This window comes from Leucopleurus acutus (genome assembly GCF_964270905.1).
Source record: "Leucopleurus acutus genome assembly, chromosome: 5".
In the NCBI taxonomy this organism is placed as follows: Eukaryota; Metazoa; Chordata; class Mammalia; order Artiodactyla; family Delphinidae; genus Leucopleurus; species Leucopleurus acutus.
In genome coordinates, this window is record NC_139147.1 from 131,813,880 (window position 1) to 131,831,821 (window position 17,942).

The following is a 17,942-nucleotide window of genomic DNA, read 5'->3' on the forward strand; positions in this document are numbered from 1 at the left end:
CAGTAGATCAGGAAACGTTGAATAGGAAATAAATTCAGAAGTTGAGGGAACAATACCTGGTTTCTCCTCAGCTGAGTGAATGATGCTTGGGGCCTCTGGATCCACTGCAGCACCAGGCACATAGCAGACGCCCTGTCATATTTCTTGCATTGATATGGAAATGTGTGATAGAGACATCCAGCATAGCAGCCTTCCTGGATGTGCAGTGACGTTTAAAAAGGCCAAATAATACTGGAGCAAGCAGAATAGAGATTGTGCAGTTATTCTTTTTTTACATCTTTATTGAAGTACAATTGCTTCACACTGCCATGCCAGCTTCCGCTGCACAACAAAGCGAATCAGCCTTATGCACACACATATCCCCACATCCCCTCCCTCTCCCACCCTCCTAGGTGGTCACAAGGTACCGAGCTGATCTCCCTGTATGCGCTTATTCTTAACATAGCTTTAAGGCAAGCTGGTCCCCTGTGAACCCGAGCTGATTCTCTTTCCTCTTGAGCTCTCTATTGTCTTGGCATTGTTTTCAGCTCATTCAGAAACTAATTAAGTTTCAGGATCAATTTGTCCTGTTAGAGAGTGTTGATATGCTAAAGGAGTGGTTTTTTATAACTTAAATTATCCAAGTGAAAGGACAATTATAATTTGCTTCTAAAATTGGCCAAAAGTCAGCTTTGATCAAAATAATTCTCAGCAGACTTTAGTCTCTGTAAAACCAGGCTATTGTATGAAAGGCAACAAAAGGATTTAAATAGGCCATGGAAAATGTATTGATAATCTGGCCATATTAATCCTGTCTTTTAACAGAGTGTGAAATTACTTGTTTACTCCACTTATCTGGAGCCGGATGTAGCTGATCACTGGTTGACAGAACCGTAGTTTGTGATCACCTTTCAGCAGTGAGCTTCAGCTGGGCCAAGGCCAAACAGTCTGAATTCACTGGCCTATATACCATCTCCAAAATCAAGGTCAGGACTGCTGCTACCTCTGGACAGCCAGAGGAACTCCTGATCTCCAATATGTCCATCTAGGTGTGGCTTTCATTTGTGCATGGACATAGCCTATATCCTGTCCCCCCAAAAGTCAGGATTTGTAGTGGTTTCATCACCAGTCTACAAATATTATCAAGGCGAACACTATTGGGGTAAAGTATAAGAAGTAGTCCCTGATCTAAAGGAGACTAACCACTGTGGTGAAATAGACCCTGTTGATGCTCTGCCCAATTCCCCTTTATCAAGTTAGTGTATCCATCCCCCAGTGCCCAGTGGATATGAGTGTTGGCTGTGAATGTTTCACAGCTGCGCTTTTTCTGGAGACTTGACTGATTGTTCTCAGCCAGTGGGTGGCAGGGACCAAACCTAAGGACTTATGCCAGCCCAACCCTAGAATAAGTGTAAGCCTGAAGGAGCCAAAGGAAGAAACAGTACTCCCAAAGTGAAGTGAGAACCTTGGAGATGGAGTTGCCTTTCAGGACCTGGGTCATATAGGGGTTTGGCTCACAGTTCTGGAGGCTGGACATCCCAATCAGAGTTACAGCGTGGTTGGGTGAGGGCTCTCTTCTCACTGTGTTCTCACATGGCAGAAGGGCCCGGGGAGCTCTGTGGTCTCTCTTGTAAGAACACTAATGCCATTCATGAGGGTTCCACCCTCAGACCTAATCGCTTCTCTAAGTCTCCACCTCCTAATCTCACCACCTTCAGGGGTTAGGATTTCAGCATATGAATTTTGTGGGGGGACACAGACATTCAGACCATAGCACAGGAGGCTAGCCAACAGTGAGCTGTCATTCAGTGGAGGTCAGCCTCTTAGGTCCTTGAGCAGAAGAAGAAGGTGGGGGTGAAATCGATGAAAAAAGGAGGAATAAATAATGACCACCCTTTGACAATCATAAACTTTCTTCTCTCTTCTAGTCCAACCATTGATTAATTTTTATCAAATGATTATTTCATCATGTCTATTTTCCCAGCTCTAAATCCTCCAAGTGTTTGCCTAAAAGAATGGTTCATAAAAAATTTTAGATCATATACCCCACTGGTTTTAAAAAAGTCTCTGAACATGTGCCCCAATTTCTTTTGTTTATTCATTTATAAACGATTTAAATTTACTACCAGCTAATATCTCAGAGTACTATGTACACTTACAGTTTAGGATATATCATTCATGGTTATGGCATAAATCCATATTTTGAGAAGCTTTCCTAATAGTTTTAAATTATTTTAGACAGCTTTTGGCCTATGTGATCAGATTGTCACTTATATTTTACTATCTGCCTTCTGATCGGCTAATGTGTATGAATCCTCAGACAAACTACTGATTTGAGAGGTGGTTTTGTGCTCTTAGGTGGAGAGTGTTATGCCCAGACTGTGTGGGCTGCAAAGAGAATGTATTTAAGGGGTCAAGTAGAATCTTAATCCTGGAGTAATAGCAAGAAAATCCAAGAGAGTTCCAGTTGGCAGTGGGAGAATGAGTGATTTAATCTTGAGAGCAGTCAGATTACAATAATAATAGCTCTACTTTTGAAGCATCTACTGTATACCTGGCATTGTGCTAAGCACTTTACATGTATTATTTCATCTGCCCTTCATAGCAACTCTTCAAGGTAGGTATTACTACAAGAGAGGTTAAGGACCCTGTTCAAGGTTACATAGTGAGTGAAGGAGCCAGGATTTGACCCTGGAAGGAACTGTATGTCTCCTTGACAGTCTTTTTTCCATTACATACCACAATTAATACTTGGCATTAGAGCAGGTGTTCCATTCTATAGGCAAGCTTGTGTTATACAGAAAGGAGTCAGTGGGTCCTGGATGAAAGGAGCCAGCCTGAAAAGCCTCCCATCTCTGTGACATTCTGGAAAAGGCTATGCAGACAGTAAAAAGATCAGTGGTTGCCAGGAGTTAGGGAGAGATGAATAAGTGGAGCATAGAGGATTGTTAGGATGGTGAAACTACTCTGTATGGTACTGTAATGGGGGGTACACGTTATTATACATTTGTCCAAACTCATGGAATGTGCAACCCCAAGAGTGGACCCTGATGTGAACTATGGACTTTGGGTGATTATGATGAGTCAGTGGAGGTTCACCGATTGTAACAAAGGTAATGGAGGAGGAAGGTGGCATATGGGATATCTCTGAACATTCCTCTGAATTTTGCTATGAACTTAAAATAGAAAATAGTCCTTAAGAAAAAGAGAGAGAGAGAAAGGGGATGGACATGACCATGAGCCTGTAAGGATAGGGCCAGTTAGAAGGGGTAGCAATGCCTCCCAGAGATAGGAAAGGCCACTCAGAACTCAGAAGAGCAGTGTGGAACCAAGGAGCCAACTAATGCTTTGGGAAAGCAGAACTCAGGAAGGATAAGCTGTTCTTATCAAAAAGTTGATAGAGAGTTCACAACATTTTTTCCAACACTGCCTGATACAAAACCATCCTCCTACTAGTCTATTCCTTCTCTGTGCACTTTTTTATAACCTGAAGTTCACATATGCTCTGCCTTCTATTTTGCTCTAATGATTGGTCTGCTCACAATATGTAAAAATAGAGGAACCATCATTTATTAAGCTGTACACTTATGATTTGTGCATTTTCTATATATGAATAAAATTTGTTTAAAAATAGAAAGAATGATTCTGCATGGAGGTTGAAATAAATCAAGGATATTGTTATATCCGCTGTTACTTTGTAGATTCAAACAATTCTCCAGCCAACGTTTTACATATGGTAAAAAATAGCATGGGCTAAAAGATAGAAAACTGGCATTTCAGTATTAGCTCTTCCATTAGAATAACTGTGTGACACGGGCAAGGTTCCAATCCCCTCTCAGCTTGGATTTTCTTGTATGTAAAAAAACAAATGTCCCAAAATCCCTATTAATATTCAGTATGATAGAGGATAGAGCAACTCTCACCCTCAGACTAATCCCACAGCACATATTGAAAGAGAATCCCAACTCCTTCCAACTGCAAACTCCCCTTACCTGATATTTTAGAGCAGAGACTGGGAAACATTTTCTGAAGAGGTCAGAGAGTAGGTATTTCAGGCTTTGCAGGCCATGCAGCCTCTGTTGCAAATACTCTGGGCTGCAGTCTATTAAGGCAACCACACACAATATATAAATGCATGACCAGGCCTGTGTTCCAACAAAACTTTATGTATCAAAGCAGGTGGCAAGCCAGATTGGGCACACAGGCCATAGTTTGTCCACTTCTGTTCTAGGAGATAAATTTCTGGTATTCAGTGCAACTTCCCTTCAGCATATATAGGGAAAAACATGTGTTCATAATAACTAGATAAATAGGGAACTAGAGAGTTGGAATGTGGAAGGGAGGGAGGGCAGAGAGCCTTGTGATGGAGCATTGGGAGAGAAAATTCCAGTGACATCTGCCATGAGGGAGGGGCATTGTCAGGTTGGAAAAGGTTGCCTTTGGCATGGAGCTAGCTGCTAAGTTTGGAGAGACCAGCTGGTGTGTGTGTGTGTGTGTGTGTGTGTGTGTGTGTGTGTGTGTGTGTGTGTGTGTGTGTGTGTGTGTGTGTGTGTGTGTGTTTAAGAGGTTATGGTGTACGCAAACCTAGCATGGTGCCAGATACCAAGGGGACTCACTGAATATTTGTGGAAGAAGGGAAGGGAGAAGGATGGATTATCCTCATTTTATAGATGAAGAAATTCCACTGTGGGACACCAATGCCGTTTCTCATAGGGAATCTACAGGGAAACGGAATTTCATGAGAAGGATATTGATTTCACCCCTGAGAGGCTCTGTCGATGTCCTTACAGGCCCAGCCCTCCTCTGAGAAGGAGAGTGTTGGAGGGTTCTGGGGCTTCCCTGTAGCCCTGGGCCTTGGTGATGCAAAGTGTCATTGAAAGGTGACCATGTGAGGACAGGAAGGAGGCCTGCAGTACTTACTTGTGGCTGCTGTTTCCATGGTTTAGGCTTTGTGCTCTCCTTCAAATGGTCACAGTCACATTTCTGACGTAGTAGCAGGATCAGGGAAGGGAAAGGAGAGAATGGACTAATGCACTTGAGGCAGGAGATCAGATGCTGGGTCTCTCTTGGACTTGGTTTGCTGAAGGCATCTTGAGAAATGGAGCCAGGGTTTGGGGAAGGGAAATTTGGACTGTTTCTTCAGGTCAGACAATGTCCTTCTCTGTGCCATCACACAGAAGGAAAAGAAGAGCTGGATTTGGGAGGAATCTGAACAACTTGGAATGTGACTAAACTGATTAACCAACAACTCTGTAAAATTTCACACAAGCCATGCACTTAATATAGAACTGGTTTACAGTTTGCAGTCTGTTGCACTAATTCGTTAATATTATTTCACAGACTATAAATTTTACTATGCAAATGTATGCAAATCATATAAGAAAATAGTGTTCTTAGCCAAGTGCATTAGCACCTATTGGGTATTTTGGTTGTTTTTTCTTTTGGTTTTGTTTGTTTGTTTGTTTCACTGGAACCCTGACCCTGCTGTGGAAAGCCAGATAATTAATATATTCAGTACTCGATAGTGTGTGTTGAACATTTTCCTGAAGGGTGACTGGGAAGCTTTTTCCTTTGAAAAATACTGTGGTGATTGGCATCTGTTTTTTCCTCTTTTTCTTGCCTAAAACAGAATGAAGAAGATGAGCAACATTTATGAGTCAGCTGCCAATACACTGGGAATCTTTAACAGCCCCTGCCTGACCAAAGTTGAGCTGCGTGTGGCATGCAAAGGCATTTCCGACAGAGATGCCCTTTCCAAACCAGACCCCTGTGTCATCCTCAAGATGCAGTCCCACGGGCAGTGGTTCGAGGTAGGCATGTCCAGTGAAATGGACAGAAGCATGGCGGGAGGAGTGATTTGAAAATATTTTGGCATTTCCTGTCTTCAGGTCGTTTATTTCGGTGAGATGGAAAATTCTAGAAATGAATATGATCACATTTCTGTTTATATCATGATTTTTATTTATTTAAAAAATTTTTATATTATATTGGAGTATAATTGATTAACAATGTTGTGATAGTTTCAGATGCACAGCAAAGTGATTCAGTTATACATATACATGTATCTACTCTTTTCCAAATTCTTTTCCCACTTATGTTATTACAGAATATTGAGCAGAGGTCCCTGTGCTATACAGTAGGTCCTTGTTGGTTATCTGTTTTAAATATAGCAGTGTGTACATATCAGTCTCAAACTACCAGTCTATCCTGCCCCCATACCCTTTTCCGTGCTAATCATAAGTTTATTCTCTAAGTCTGTGAGTCTGTTTCTGTTTGTAAATAAGTTCATTTATATAATTTTTTTTGATTCCACATATGAGTGATATCACGTGATATTTCTCTTTCTCTGTCTGACTTACTTCACTTAGTATAATAATCTCCAGGTCCATCCATATTGCTGCAAATGGCATTAATTAATTATTTTTAATGGCTGAGTAATATTCCATTGTATATATGTACCACATCTTCTTTATCTATTCATCTGTCGATGGACATCAACATCCATATCGTGATGTTTTAATACTGTGGATATTTTGACATTTACCCTTAATTTGTGTGCTCACTTTAGACATAGTAGCCCCTGGGGATGGGCAACAGGGACTGCCTTACAGGGGCCACATCACACATTTATTTTTTGGAGTGAAAACTTAATATTAGCTAAACTTTATTGTTCTAAGTGCTTTATGTAAAATAGCTAATTTTGTCCATACAACAATCCTATGGGAAACAGACAGGTGAGGAAACAAAGATTAGGTAAGTGGAAAATCTAATATTTCCCAGTCAAGCTCCAGGGCCTGAGCTCTTTATTGCTATTTTATACTTATGGTGGCCATTGGTGTGGTCTTTGGTGGTTTGTGTGGCAATATTGCATGTCGAATTCTGAAGTTGGGTTCTGTTTGTTTATTTAAAAGTTGAAACAAATTGGATGAGGACTGTTTTTAAGTTTTGGGTTGTTTTGTTGTTGTGTTGTTGTTGTTTTTAATTTTTGTTCTTGGTACGTGGTCTAAGTTAGCAATGTTTTTAAATATCTGGTCTCAGGTGGAAGGCAGGAGAGGGAGGGACAGGGGGTGCAGCCAAGGAAGCAGTTGTTATTGTCTCTAAGGGAACCAGATGCCCAGTGGAATTTGGGTGAGGGGTTTGAATCCATACTGAGTAGATCAAGTGTAGACAAATACCTTGTTTGGATCCCTGAGGATAGACTTGAGTCCTTCTTCCATCTGTTTGCAAGGAGCTGACAGGTGCTCCTCTAGGGGCCAATGTCTTCACTCCACAGCAGGAAGAAGGCTCAGAAGACCTCACAGGTAGCATGTTTACTTACCTGTACATATGTGATAAAAGCCACTTCTCTGAAAGGGTGGTTTGATAGAAGTTGGTAAGCAGATGAAATTCAGGTGAGAAGGCAACATAACACGTATGAGGGGACGAGTGACAGATGGCAGATAGGGGATCTTCATTTAACTTCCAGCTCATCCAGGTCTTATATTATAAATATAAAACAGCATTCACAGACATCTTAATGTGTAATGTCTTTTTTTTCCCTTCTAAATATTCTCCATGACTTTGTTGGTGGGCTTTACTGTCTTTTATTTTTTGTTTAACAAAACTAAATGGAATATCTACATTAGGATAATAGGACCGTCTTGGATAATTAGAGGAAAAGACTTCATCTCCTGAGACCCCCCCCTTACATAATTTATTTATTATTTGTATATATTTCTTTTCAGTCTTTTCCTTCTGGCATTCATATTCTTACATGATACTTATCATGCACATAAAATTTTCTTTCCTGATTTTATTACTTAGTAGTATATGTTTTTTTCCATATTGTTATAATATTCATAATTATAATTTTTAAGACTGCATAATATCCCATCAAGCAGATTTATTTGATCATTTTCCTATTTTTTTCACTTTGAAGTTGCTTTCAAAACTACCCTATTTTGGGCTTCCCTGGTGGTGCAGTGGTTGAGAGTCTGCCTGCTGATGCAGGGGACACGGGTTCGTGTCCCGGTCCAGAAAGATCTCACATGCCATGGAGTGGCTGGGCCCGTGAGCCATGGACACTAAGCCTACGTGTCCAGAGCCCGTGCTCCGCAACAGGAGAGGCCACAACAGAGAGAGGCCCGTGTACCGCAAAAAAAAACCACACAAAAAAACCCACAAAAAACTACCCTATTTTAAATAATGCTGCAGTAAACATCTTTGAGCATAAGACTTTTCCCTTCTTTTTGGATGAGTTCCTAGGAGATAGTCTGTCAAAGTGGAACTAGTGGAACAAAGGATGGGACACTTTGGGGGCTTTTGATACATTTGCCAAATTGCTTTTCCAAAGTGCTTTTCTACAGAGTTACTTAAAGTGTGTTTGCCCACAGCTACCAGCCTGCAAACATTTTGTTACCAGTGCACAATGAGATAAGAAGCTTGTGCCACATTGTAAACTGATTCACTGCTTCCTTCATCTAGAAAGTCTTACTCTTTAAAAGTAGTGTCAGCTGAACTTCCAGCATCCTTAGTGATATGAGTGATTTATACTGTGGAACTTTGAGAAGCACTTCTCTAATAAATTTTAACCTTAAGACTATACATTTAGGATATAGTTTGGAAAACAGAGCCCACACCAGGTAGCTAATAGAAAAGATTTTATTCAATAACTAATAACAAAGGAGTTGGGAATCTTGAGAAACTAAGTAGAAACTGTGAGGAAACCCAGAGATTAACAATAGGAAGCTGCTACTTGACTTAGGGTAGAGCAGTGATATACTGAAGCTAGCTTGTAGAGGCCTGAGAGAGTCAATTGTTAAATCTTCAGGAATTTTGCTAGCCTGGGTATAAGTATTTACACCACAGACATTGGCAAACATTTCAAATCAGAACTTTCTCCCCACCAAGAGAACCGGTTGCTAAGCATTTACCAGCACACCACTGGGAGAGAGGGACAAAAGAAGGTGTTAGTACCAGCTGGGCCATCGAGCAGAAGCTGGATCTGTGGAAGGAGGGCCTATCTAATGGTAGCCAGCAAGGTAGAGGAGATGCAGGTAATGCTCAAACGTTGCCTGAAAGGGAGATGAGGAAGGGATTGTCATCTCAGGTCTCCCATCCATGCCTTCCAGTGACCACACCCCTGGTGGAAGCCAGTTGGCAAGGTTCCAGGGAAGAGTCCAGAACACACTTGAAAGCACAGAGGTAACTGACAAGCACATAGACCTTCTGACAACTCACAGTAACTGGGAGAATCATGTACTCAGTCGTGAAGTAGTGCATATTTATTTAGTGCTAACACCTACTTTTTGGTGCAAGTTCAGTGCGTGGTCCTGTGCTCAAAGTGAGAAGCACCTGACAGTCTATTTAAACCACACACCTACTACCTTCTATGTTTAGTGAAAGCTGGCAAACATGGCCATTGCCCTGGGACATAACTGATGCACATTTTCCTGTATCTGTCCCTTAGAACATGTCTGGAATTACAGAGAGATTTCTATGTGCAGAATTACAGAATTCAGAGAAAGCAATGCAGAAGAGGATTCATGCCAGCTGTGTCAGTTCCTGAGTGTCTTTGTTATGTGAAATCTGGTAAATGACTAAGTGAAGAAAAAACAAAAACCTGAGAGGCTAAACTGATTTGCATAATAAAGAGATTGTTGGGGGTGTAAGGATGAGAGAGAGAAAAACAAGGTGAGCTTCTTTTTCAGAGTTCTGAAGTTTGGCAAAAGAGCCTCTCTGGAGATCAGCACTGTCCACTAGAACTCCCTACAGTGATGGGCATGTTCTCTGCCTGTGCTGGCCAGTAGGTAGTCGACAACCAGAGGTGGCCACTGAGCAGTTGAAAGGTGGACCGTATAACTAAGGAATGGAAAAGTTTAATTATTGAATTTTAATTAATTAGAGGGTAAATAAGTAGCTGGTGTGATTTCGGAGTCTCCATGGGTGGTACAGAATTTGGCTGGGTGGGGAAAAGAGGAAAGGGAGTTTGTTAACACATTACTACCATAGGCTGTTGCTTTTATAGCTGAACCTCTTTTGGGGAAGACATACCTAGAGATTGATATTTCTTTGTTATTACTCGTGATTTCTGGCCTGTGCATTTTGTTTTTGTTCTTGTTGTTTGTTTTTTTGTTTGTTTGTTTTTATCTGTTTCATCTTTTTTTTAACATCTTTATTGGCATATAATAACTTTACAGTGGTGTGTTACCTTCTGCTGTATAACAAAGTGAATCAGCTATATGTATACCTGTGTCCCCATATCCCCTCCCTCTTGCGTCTCCCTCCCACCTTCCCTATCCCAGCCCTGTAAGTGGTCACAAAGCATTGAGCTAATCTCCCTGTGCTATGCAGCTGCTTCCCACTAGCTAGCTATACATTTAGTAGTGTATATATGTCAATGCTACTCTCTCACTTCGTCCCAGCTTACCCTTCCTCCACCCCATGTCCTCAAGTCCATTCTCTACGTCGGAGTCTTTATTCCTGTCCTGGCCCTAGGTTCTTCAGAAAGTTTTTTTTTTTTTTTTAGATTCCATATACATGTGTTAGCATACGGTATTTGTTTTACTCTTTCTGATTATCTTCACTCTGTATGACAGTCTCTAGGTCCATCCACCTCACTGCAAATAACTCAATTTCATTTTCTTTTATGGCTGAGTAATATTCCATTGTATATATAAGCCACCTCTCCTTTATCCATTCATCTCTCGATGGACACTTAGGTTGCTTCCATGTCCTGGCTATTGTAAATAGAGCTGCAATGAACATTGTGGTACATGACACTTTTTGAATTATGGTTTTCTCAGGGTATATGCCCAGTAGTGGGATTACTGGGTCATATGTAGTTCTATTTTTAGTTTTCTAAAGAACCTCCATACTGTTATCCATAGGCGCTGTATCAATTTACATTCCCACCAACAGTGCAAGAGGGTTCCCTTTTCTCCACACCGTCTCCAGCATTTATTGTTTGTAGATTTTTTCATGATGGCCAATCTGACTGGTGTGAAGTGATACCTCATTGTAGTTTTGATTTGCATTTCTCTAATGATTAGTGATACCAAGCATCCTTTCATGTGTTTGTTGGCAATCTGTATATCTTCTTTGGAGAAATGTCTATTTAGGTCTTCTGCCCATTTTTGGATTGGGTTGTTTGTTTTTTTGATATTGAGCTTCATGAGCTGCTTGTATATTTTGGAGATTAATCCTCTGTCAGTTGCTTCATTTGCAAATATTTTCTCCTATTCTGAGGGTTGTCTTTTCGTCTTGTTTATAGTTTCCTTTGCTGTGCAAAAGCTTTTAAGTTTCATTAGGTCCCATTTTTTTATTTTTGTTTTTATTTCCATTCCTCTAGGAGGTGGGTCAAAAAGGATCTTGCTGTGATTTATGTCCTAGAGTGTTCTGCCTGTGTTTTCCTCTATGAGTTTTACAGTGTGTGGCCTTACATTTAGGTCTTTAATCCATTTTGAGTTTATTTTTGTGTATGGTGTTAGGGAGTGTTCTAATTTCATTCTTTTAAATGTAGCTGTCAGTTTTCCCAGCACCACTTATTGAAGAGGCTGTCATTTTCTCCATTGTCTATTTTTCCCTCCTTCATCAAGGATAAGGTGACCATATGTGCATGGGTTTATTTCTGGGCTTTCTATCCTCTTGCATTGATCTATATTTCTGTTTTTGTGCCATTACCATACTGTCTTCATTACTGTAGCTTTATAGTATACTCTGAAGTCAGGGAGCCTGATTCCTCCAGCTCTGTTTTTCTTTCTTAAGATTGCTTTGGCTATTTGGGGTCTTTTGTGTTTCCATACAAATTGTGAACATTTTTGTTCTAGGTCTGTAGAAAATGCTATTGGTAGTTTGATGGGGATTGCATTGAATCTGTAGATTGCTCTGCATAGTATAGTCATTTGCACATTGTTGATTCTTCTAACGCATGAACATGGTATATCTCTCCGTCTGTTTGTATCTTCTTTAATTTCTTTCATCAATGTCTTATACTTTTCTGCATACAGGTCTTTTGTCTCCTTAGGTAGGTTTATTCGTAGGTATTTTATTCTTTTTGTTGCAGTGGTAAATGGGAGTGTTCCCTTAATTTCTCCTTTAGATTTTTCATCATTAGTGTATAGGAATGCAAGAGATTTCTGTGCATTAATTTTGTATCCTGCTACTTTACCAAATTCATTGGTTAGCTCTAGTAGTTTTCTGGTAGCATCTTTAGGATTCTCTATGCATTGTATCATGTTGTCTGCAAGCAGTGATGCAGTTTTACATCTTCTTTTCCAATTTAGATTCCTTTTATTTCTTTTCCTTCTCTGATTGCTGTGGCTAAAACTTCCAAAACTATATTGAATAATAGTGGTGAGAGTAGGTAAGCTTGTCTTGTTCCTGATCTTAGTGGAAATGGTTTCAGTTTTTCACCATTGAGAATGATGCTGGCTGTGGGTTTGTCATATCTGACCTTTATTATGTGGGATAAGTTCCCTCTGTGTCTACTTTCTGGAGGGTTTTTATCATAAATGGGTGTTGAATTTTGTCAAATCTTTTTCTGCATCTGTTGAGGTAATCATATGGTTTTTATCCTTCAGGTTGTTAATATGGTGTAGTACATTGATTGATTTGCATGTATTGAAGAATCCTTGCATTCCTGGGGTAAGCCCCACTTGATACTAGTGTATGATCCCTTTAATGTGCTGTTGGATTCTGTTTGCTAGTATTTAGTTGAGGATTTTTGCATCCATGTTCATCAGTGATATTGGCCTGTAGTTTGCTTTCCTTGTGACATTTTGGTCTGGTTTTGGTATCAGGGTGATGGTGGCCTCATAGAATGAGTTTGGGTATGTTCCTCCCTCTGCTATATTTTGGAAGAGTTTGGGAAAGATAGGTGTTAGCTCTTCTCTAAATGTTTGATAGAATTCGCCTGTGAAGCCATCTGGTCCTGGGCTTTTGTCTGTTGGAAGATTTTTAATCACAGTTTCAGTTTCATTGCTTGTAATTTGTCTGTTTATATTTTTTATTTCTCCCTGGTGCAGTCTTGGAAGGTTGTGCTTTTCTAAGAATTTGTCCATTTCTTCCAGGTTGTCCATTTTATTGACATATAGTTGCTTGTAGTAATCTCTCATAGTCCTTTGTATTTCTGCAGTGTCAGTTGTTACTTCTCCTTTTTCGTTTCTAATTCTTTTGGTTTGAGTCTTCTCCCTTTTTTTCTTGATGGATTGGGCTAATGTTTTATCCATTTTGCTTATCTTCTCAAAGAACCAGGTTTTAGTTTTATTGATCTTTGTTATCATTTCCTTCATTGCTTTTTCATTTATTTCTGATCTGATCTTTATGATTTCTTTGCTTCTGCTAACGTTGGGGTGTTTTTTGGTTCTATTTTCTCTAATTGCCTTAGGTTTAAAGTTAGGCTGTTTATTCAAGATATTTGTTGTTTCTTGAGGTAGGATTTCATTGCTATAAACTTCCCTTGTAGAACTGCTTTGCTGCATCCCATAGGTTTTGGGTCATCGTGTTTTCATTATCATTTGTTTCTAGGTAATTTTTGGTTTCCTCTTTGATTTCTTCAGTGATCTCTTGGTTGGCTATTAAGTAGTGTATTTTATAGCCTCCATGTGTTTGTAGTTTTTACAGATTTTTTCCCATAATTGATATCTAGTCTGATAGCAGTGTGATCAGAAAAGATACTTGATATGATTTCAATTTTCTTAAATTTACCAAGGCTTGATTTGTGACCGAAGATATGATCTCTCCTGGAGAATGTTCCATGAGCACTTGAGAAGAATCTGTATTCTGTTGTCTTTGGATGGAATGTCCCATAAATACCAATTAAGTCCATCATGTTTAATGTATCATTTAAAGCTTGTGTTTCCTTGTTTATTTTCATCTTGGATGATCTGTTCATTGGTGAAAGCTAGGTCTTAAAGTCCCCTACTATTATTGTGTTACTGTCGATTTCCCCTATTATGGTCGTTAGCTTTTGCCTTATGTATTGAGGTAGTCCTATGTTGGGTGCATAAATATTTACAATTATTATATTTTCTTCTTGGATTTATCCATTGATCATTAAGTAGTGTCCTTCTTTTCTGTTGTAATGGTCTTTATTTTAAAGTCTATTTTGTCTGATGAGAATTGCTACTCCAGCTTTCTTTTGGTTTCCATTTGCATGGAATATCTTTTTCCATCCCCTCACTTTCAGTCTCTATGTGTCCCTAGGTCTGAAGTGGGTCTCTTGTACACAGCATATATATGGGTCTTGTTTTAGTATCCATTCAACCACTCTATGTCTTTTGGTTGGACCATTTAATCCCTTTACATTTAAGGTAGTTATTGATATGTATGTTCCTATTACCATTTTCTTAATTGTTTTGGGTTTGTTATTGTATGTCTTTTCCTTCTCTTGAGTTTCCTGCCTAGAGAAGTTCCTTTAGCATTTGTTATAGAGCTGGTTTGTTGGTGCTGAATTCTCTTAACTTTTGCTTGTCTGTAAAGGTTTTAATTTCTCCATCGAATCTGAATGAGATCCTTGCTGGGTAGAGTAATCTTGGTTGTAGGTTTTTCCTTTTCATCACTTTAAATATGTCCTGCGACTCCCTTCTGGTTTGCAGAGTTTCTGCTGAAAGATCAGCTATTAACCTTATAGGTATTCCCTTGTATGTTATTTGTTGCTTTTCCCTTGCTGCTTTTAATATTTTTCCTTTGTATTTAATTTTTGATAGTTTTTTAACATGTGTGTTAGAGTGTTTCTTTGGAGTTATCCTGTATGGGACTCTGTACTTCCTGGACTTGGGTGGCTATTTCCTTTCCCATGTTAGGGAAGTTTTCAACTATAATCCCTTCAAATATTTTCTCAGTCCCTTTTTTTTTCTCTTCTTCTGAGACCCTTATAATTCGAATGTTGGTATGTTTAATGTTGTCCCAGAGGTCTCTGAGACTGTCCTCAATTCTTTTCATTCTTTTTTCTTTATTCTGCTCTGTGGTAGTCATTTCTACTATTTTGTCTTCCAGGTCACTTATCCGTTCTTCTGCCTCAGTTATTCTGCTATTGACTCCTTCTAGGGAATTTTTAATTTTATTTATTGTATTGTTCATCATTGCTTGTTTGCTCTTTAGTTCTTCTAGGTCCTTGTTAAACATATCTTGTATTTTCTCCATTCTGTTTCCAAGATTTTGGATCATCTTTACTATGATTACTCTGAATTTCCTCTTCATTTGTTTGGTCTGGTGTGTTTTTACCTTGCTCCTTCATCTGCTATGTATTTCTCTGTCTCCTCATTTTGTTTAATCTCCTTTTCGCAGGCTGCAGGTTCATAATTCCCATTGTTTTTGGTCTGCCCTGAGTGGCTAAGGTTGGTTTAGTGTGTTTGTAGGCTTCCTGGTGGAGGGGACTGGTGCCTGTGTTCTGGTGGTTGAAACTGGATCTTGTCTTTCTGGTGGGCAGGATTGCATTCGGTGGTGTATTTTGGGGTGTCTGTGAACTTATTATGATTTTAGGCAGCCTCTCTGCTAATGGGTGGGCTTGTGTTCCTGTCTTGGTAGTTGTTGGCAAAGGGTGTCCAGCACTGTACTTGTTGGTTGTTGAGTGGAGCTAGGTCTTAGTGTTGAAATGGAGATCTCTGTGAGAGCTCCCGCTGTTTGATATTACGTGGGGCCAGGGGGTCTCTCATGGACCAATGTCCTGAACTCAACTCTCCCATCTCAGAGGCTCAGGCCTGACACCCGGCCGGAGCACCAAGCCTCTTTTGGGAAGTCTGAGGCCTTCTGGTAGCGTTCAGTAGGTGTTCTGTAGGAGTTGTTCCATCTTTAGATGTATTTTTGATGTATTTGTGGGAAGGAAGGTGATCTCCACATCTTACTCCTCCACCATCTTGAAGGTCCCTGCCAAAGCAATCTTTGTGGAAGTCCAGGAGTCCAACAGAGAAGTTCCAGCACAGCCCTTTTGGGAAGTCTGAGGTCTTCTGCCAGCATTCACTATGTGTTCTGTAGGAGTTGTTCCATATGTAGATGTATTTCTGATGTATTTTTGAGGGGGAAGGGGATCTCCACGTCTTACTTCTGCCATGTTGAAGGTCCCCCTGTGCTTTTTGTAATAGCATTATGCCCCTGTTATGCCCTAGTTTACAGCTCAGGTTACTACTGCAATAATTATAACTACCTTCTGATGCCCAGCTCATATGCAGGGGCACTGCTTGCTTTTTAAATGGGCTGTAGCCTGTTTGCAGTGGAAGAGAACAGTTGATTCCTAAAGTGTATCATAAAAATGTAAGGCTGATAGTTAGACTCAAAAGGAACTACAATCCGACCTTCTGTGCTGTTAATGATATTAAGAGTCAGTAAGAATACATAGTAGTTTGTGTCTCTTAATCCCTTTCCCTGATGTTTCCCCTCCCCGCTTCCATCTCCCCACTGGTAACCACTAGCTTTTTCTCTGTATCTGTGAGTCTGTTTTTGTTTTGCTATATACATTCCTTTGCTTTATTTTTTAGACTCCACATGTAAGTGATAACATACAGTATTTGTCTTTCTCTGACTTATTTCACTAAGCATAATTCTCTCTAGGTCCATCCATGTTATTGTAAATGGCAGAATTTCATTGTTTTTTTATGGTAGGGTAGTATTTCTTTGTATATATATACACCACATCCTTTTTATCCATTAAGGATATATGTACAGCACAGGGAGTTGTAGTTATTATTTTTTAGTAACTTTAAATGGAGTATAACCTATCAAAATACTCAATCCCTTTGCTATAACCCTGAAACTAATCTAATATTGTAAATCAACTGTACTTCAAAAAAGGAGTTGATGAGGATAAATCTGTGTCTTTGAAATACTGGGAATCAATTGTTCTGAAATGTAAAACAGATTGTTGCTCTTTGCAGACCAGCAGGGTTTGGAGTGTATGTTTGAGGGCTGAGGAGATGGAGAGGATGCTTTTTGTTTCCTCTCAGAGTATAAAGATGAGATGGTAAACCTTCTGGTAAATCTTTAATGACCATGATTGTAACTGTCAAAAAGGAAGGAAAGGAAAACTTGTAGCTTGGAAATGCATTCCCAGTGGAGAGTTTCAGACCTATCATTTAATTTCCCTAATTTAATTCATACCCATTTTTAAAATCCCCCTGTACCTGCTCCTGGCCATTTAATGGTGACAGTATGTGGTACAGTTCAGTGTGCTGATAATTTAAAACACATTTTGTCTTCCAGTGAAGGATGGAAATATTTCCCCCTGGCTTCTAGTGAGTGCTGATATTCACTAACTCCCAGGCACTAAACTTCGTATGCAAGTGGAATAAATTAACACTTCTCAGGGATTCACAAGGCAAGAGCCCTTATGAACTGGAGCCTTTTATTCAGTTCCCTGGGCACCTGGATGCTCTCCATGAAGCAGAGCTACACTCCTGATACTGTGGCCCTTGGCAGAGATCTTGTAGACGGCAGAGTAATTGTTCTCATTGGAAAAAGCCAAATGATTGCCCACACTACTAGAATGTTGCCAATCACCTTTAATTCCAGTTTTCCATTTAATCTTAATACATAGTTATTGAGTTCCTCCATAGGAAGCTCTAAGTAATTCTCAGGATGAATTACCTTTGGATCAATTCCAGATGAAAACATGTTATGATGAATCACATGCTTTGGTGGATTGTTGGTAATAATAATTGTTAGTAATAATTAGTGTGGTTATATCTAACACATTAATTATCAGTGGATGTTAATGCAAGATTATTATTGTTTATAATAATAATGTATCCATATAATACTTTACATTCACAAAGCCCATCTACTTAAATTATTTCATTTACTTCTCATAATAGCCCTGTAAAAAGGTGGTACAGACATTGAAATTAACCCTAGCACGTACTGAGTACTATGTAAAAGACATCTTTTGTGTCCTCAAAGACCTCAGAGTTTAGTAGAATGCAGCCCATCTCAGAGCCAGAGGCCTGGAGCCGTAGATGGTCATGTGAACTTGAGAAAGGGGGCTCAAAACA

The 17,942-nt window shown here is 39.6% G+C and overlaps 1 protein-coding gene across 1 annotated transcript in view; it reads left to right on the plus strand.

Annotated features, from left to right (window-relative positions):
• CPNE4 (copine 4) overlaps nucleotides 1-17,942 on the plus strand; it is a gene marked incomplete at its 3' end in the record, with an annotated part of 591,787 nt that overhangs the window by 153,337 nt on the left and 420,508 nt on the right. The window contains exon 2 of the mRNA XM_082839801.1: nucleotides 5,609-5,789. Within this exon, the coding sequence (XP_082695927.1) occupies nucleotides 5,609-5,789 (181 nt within the window). The remainder of the gene's footprint in view (nucleotides 1-5,608; nucleotides 5,790-17,942) is intronic.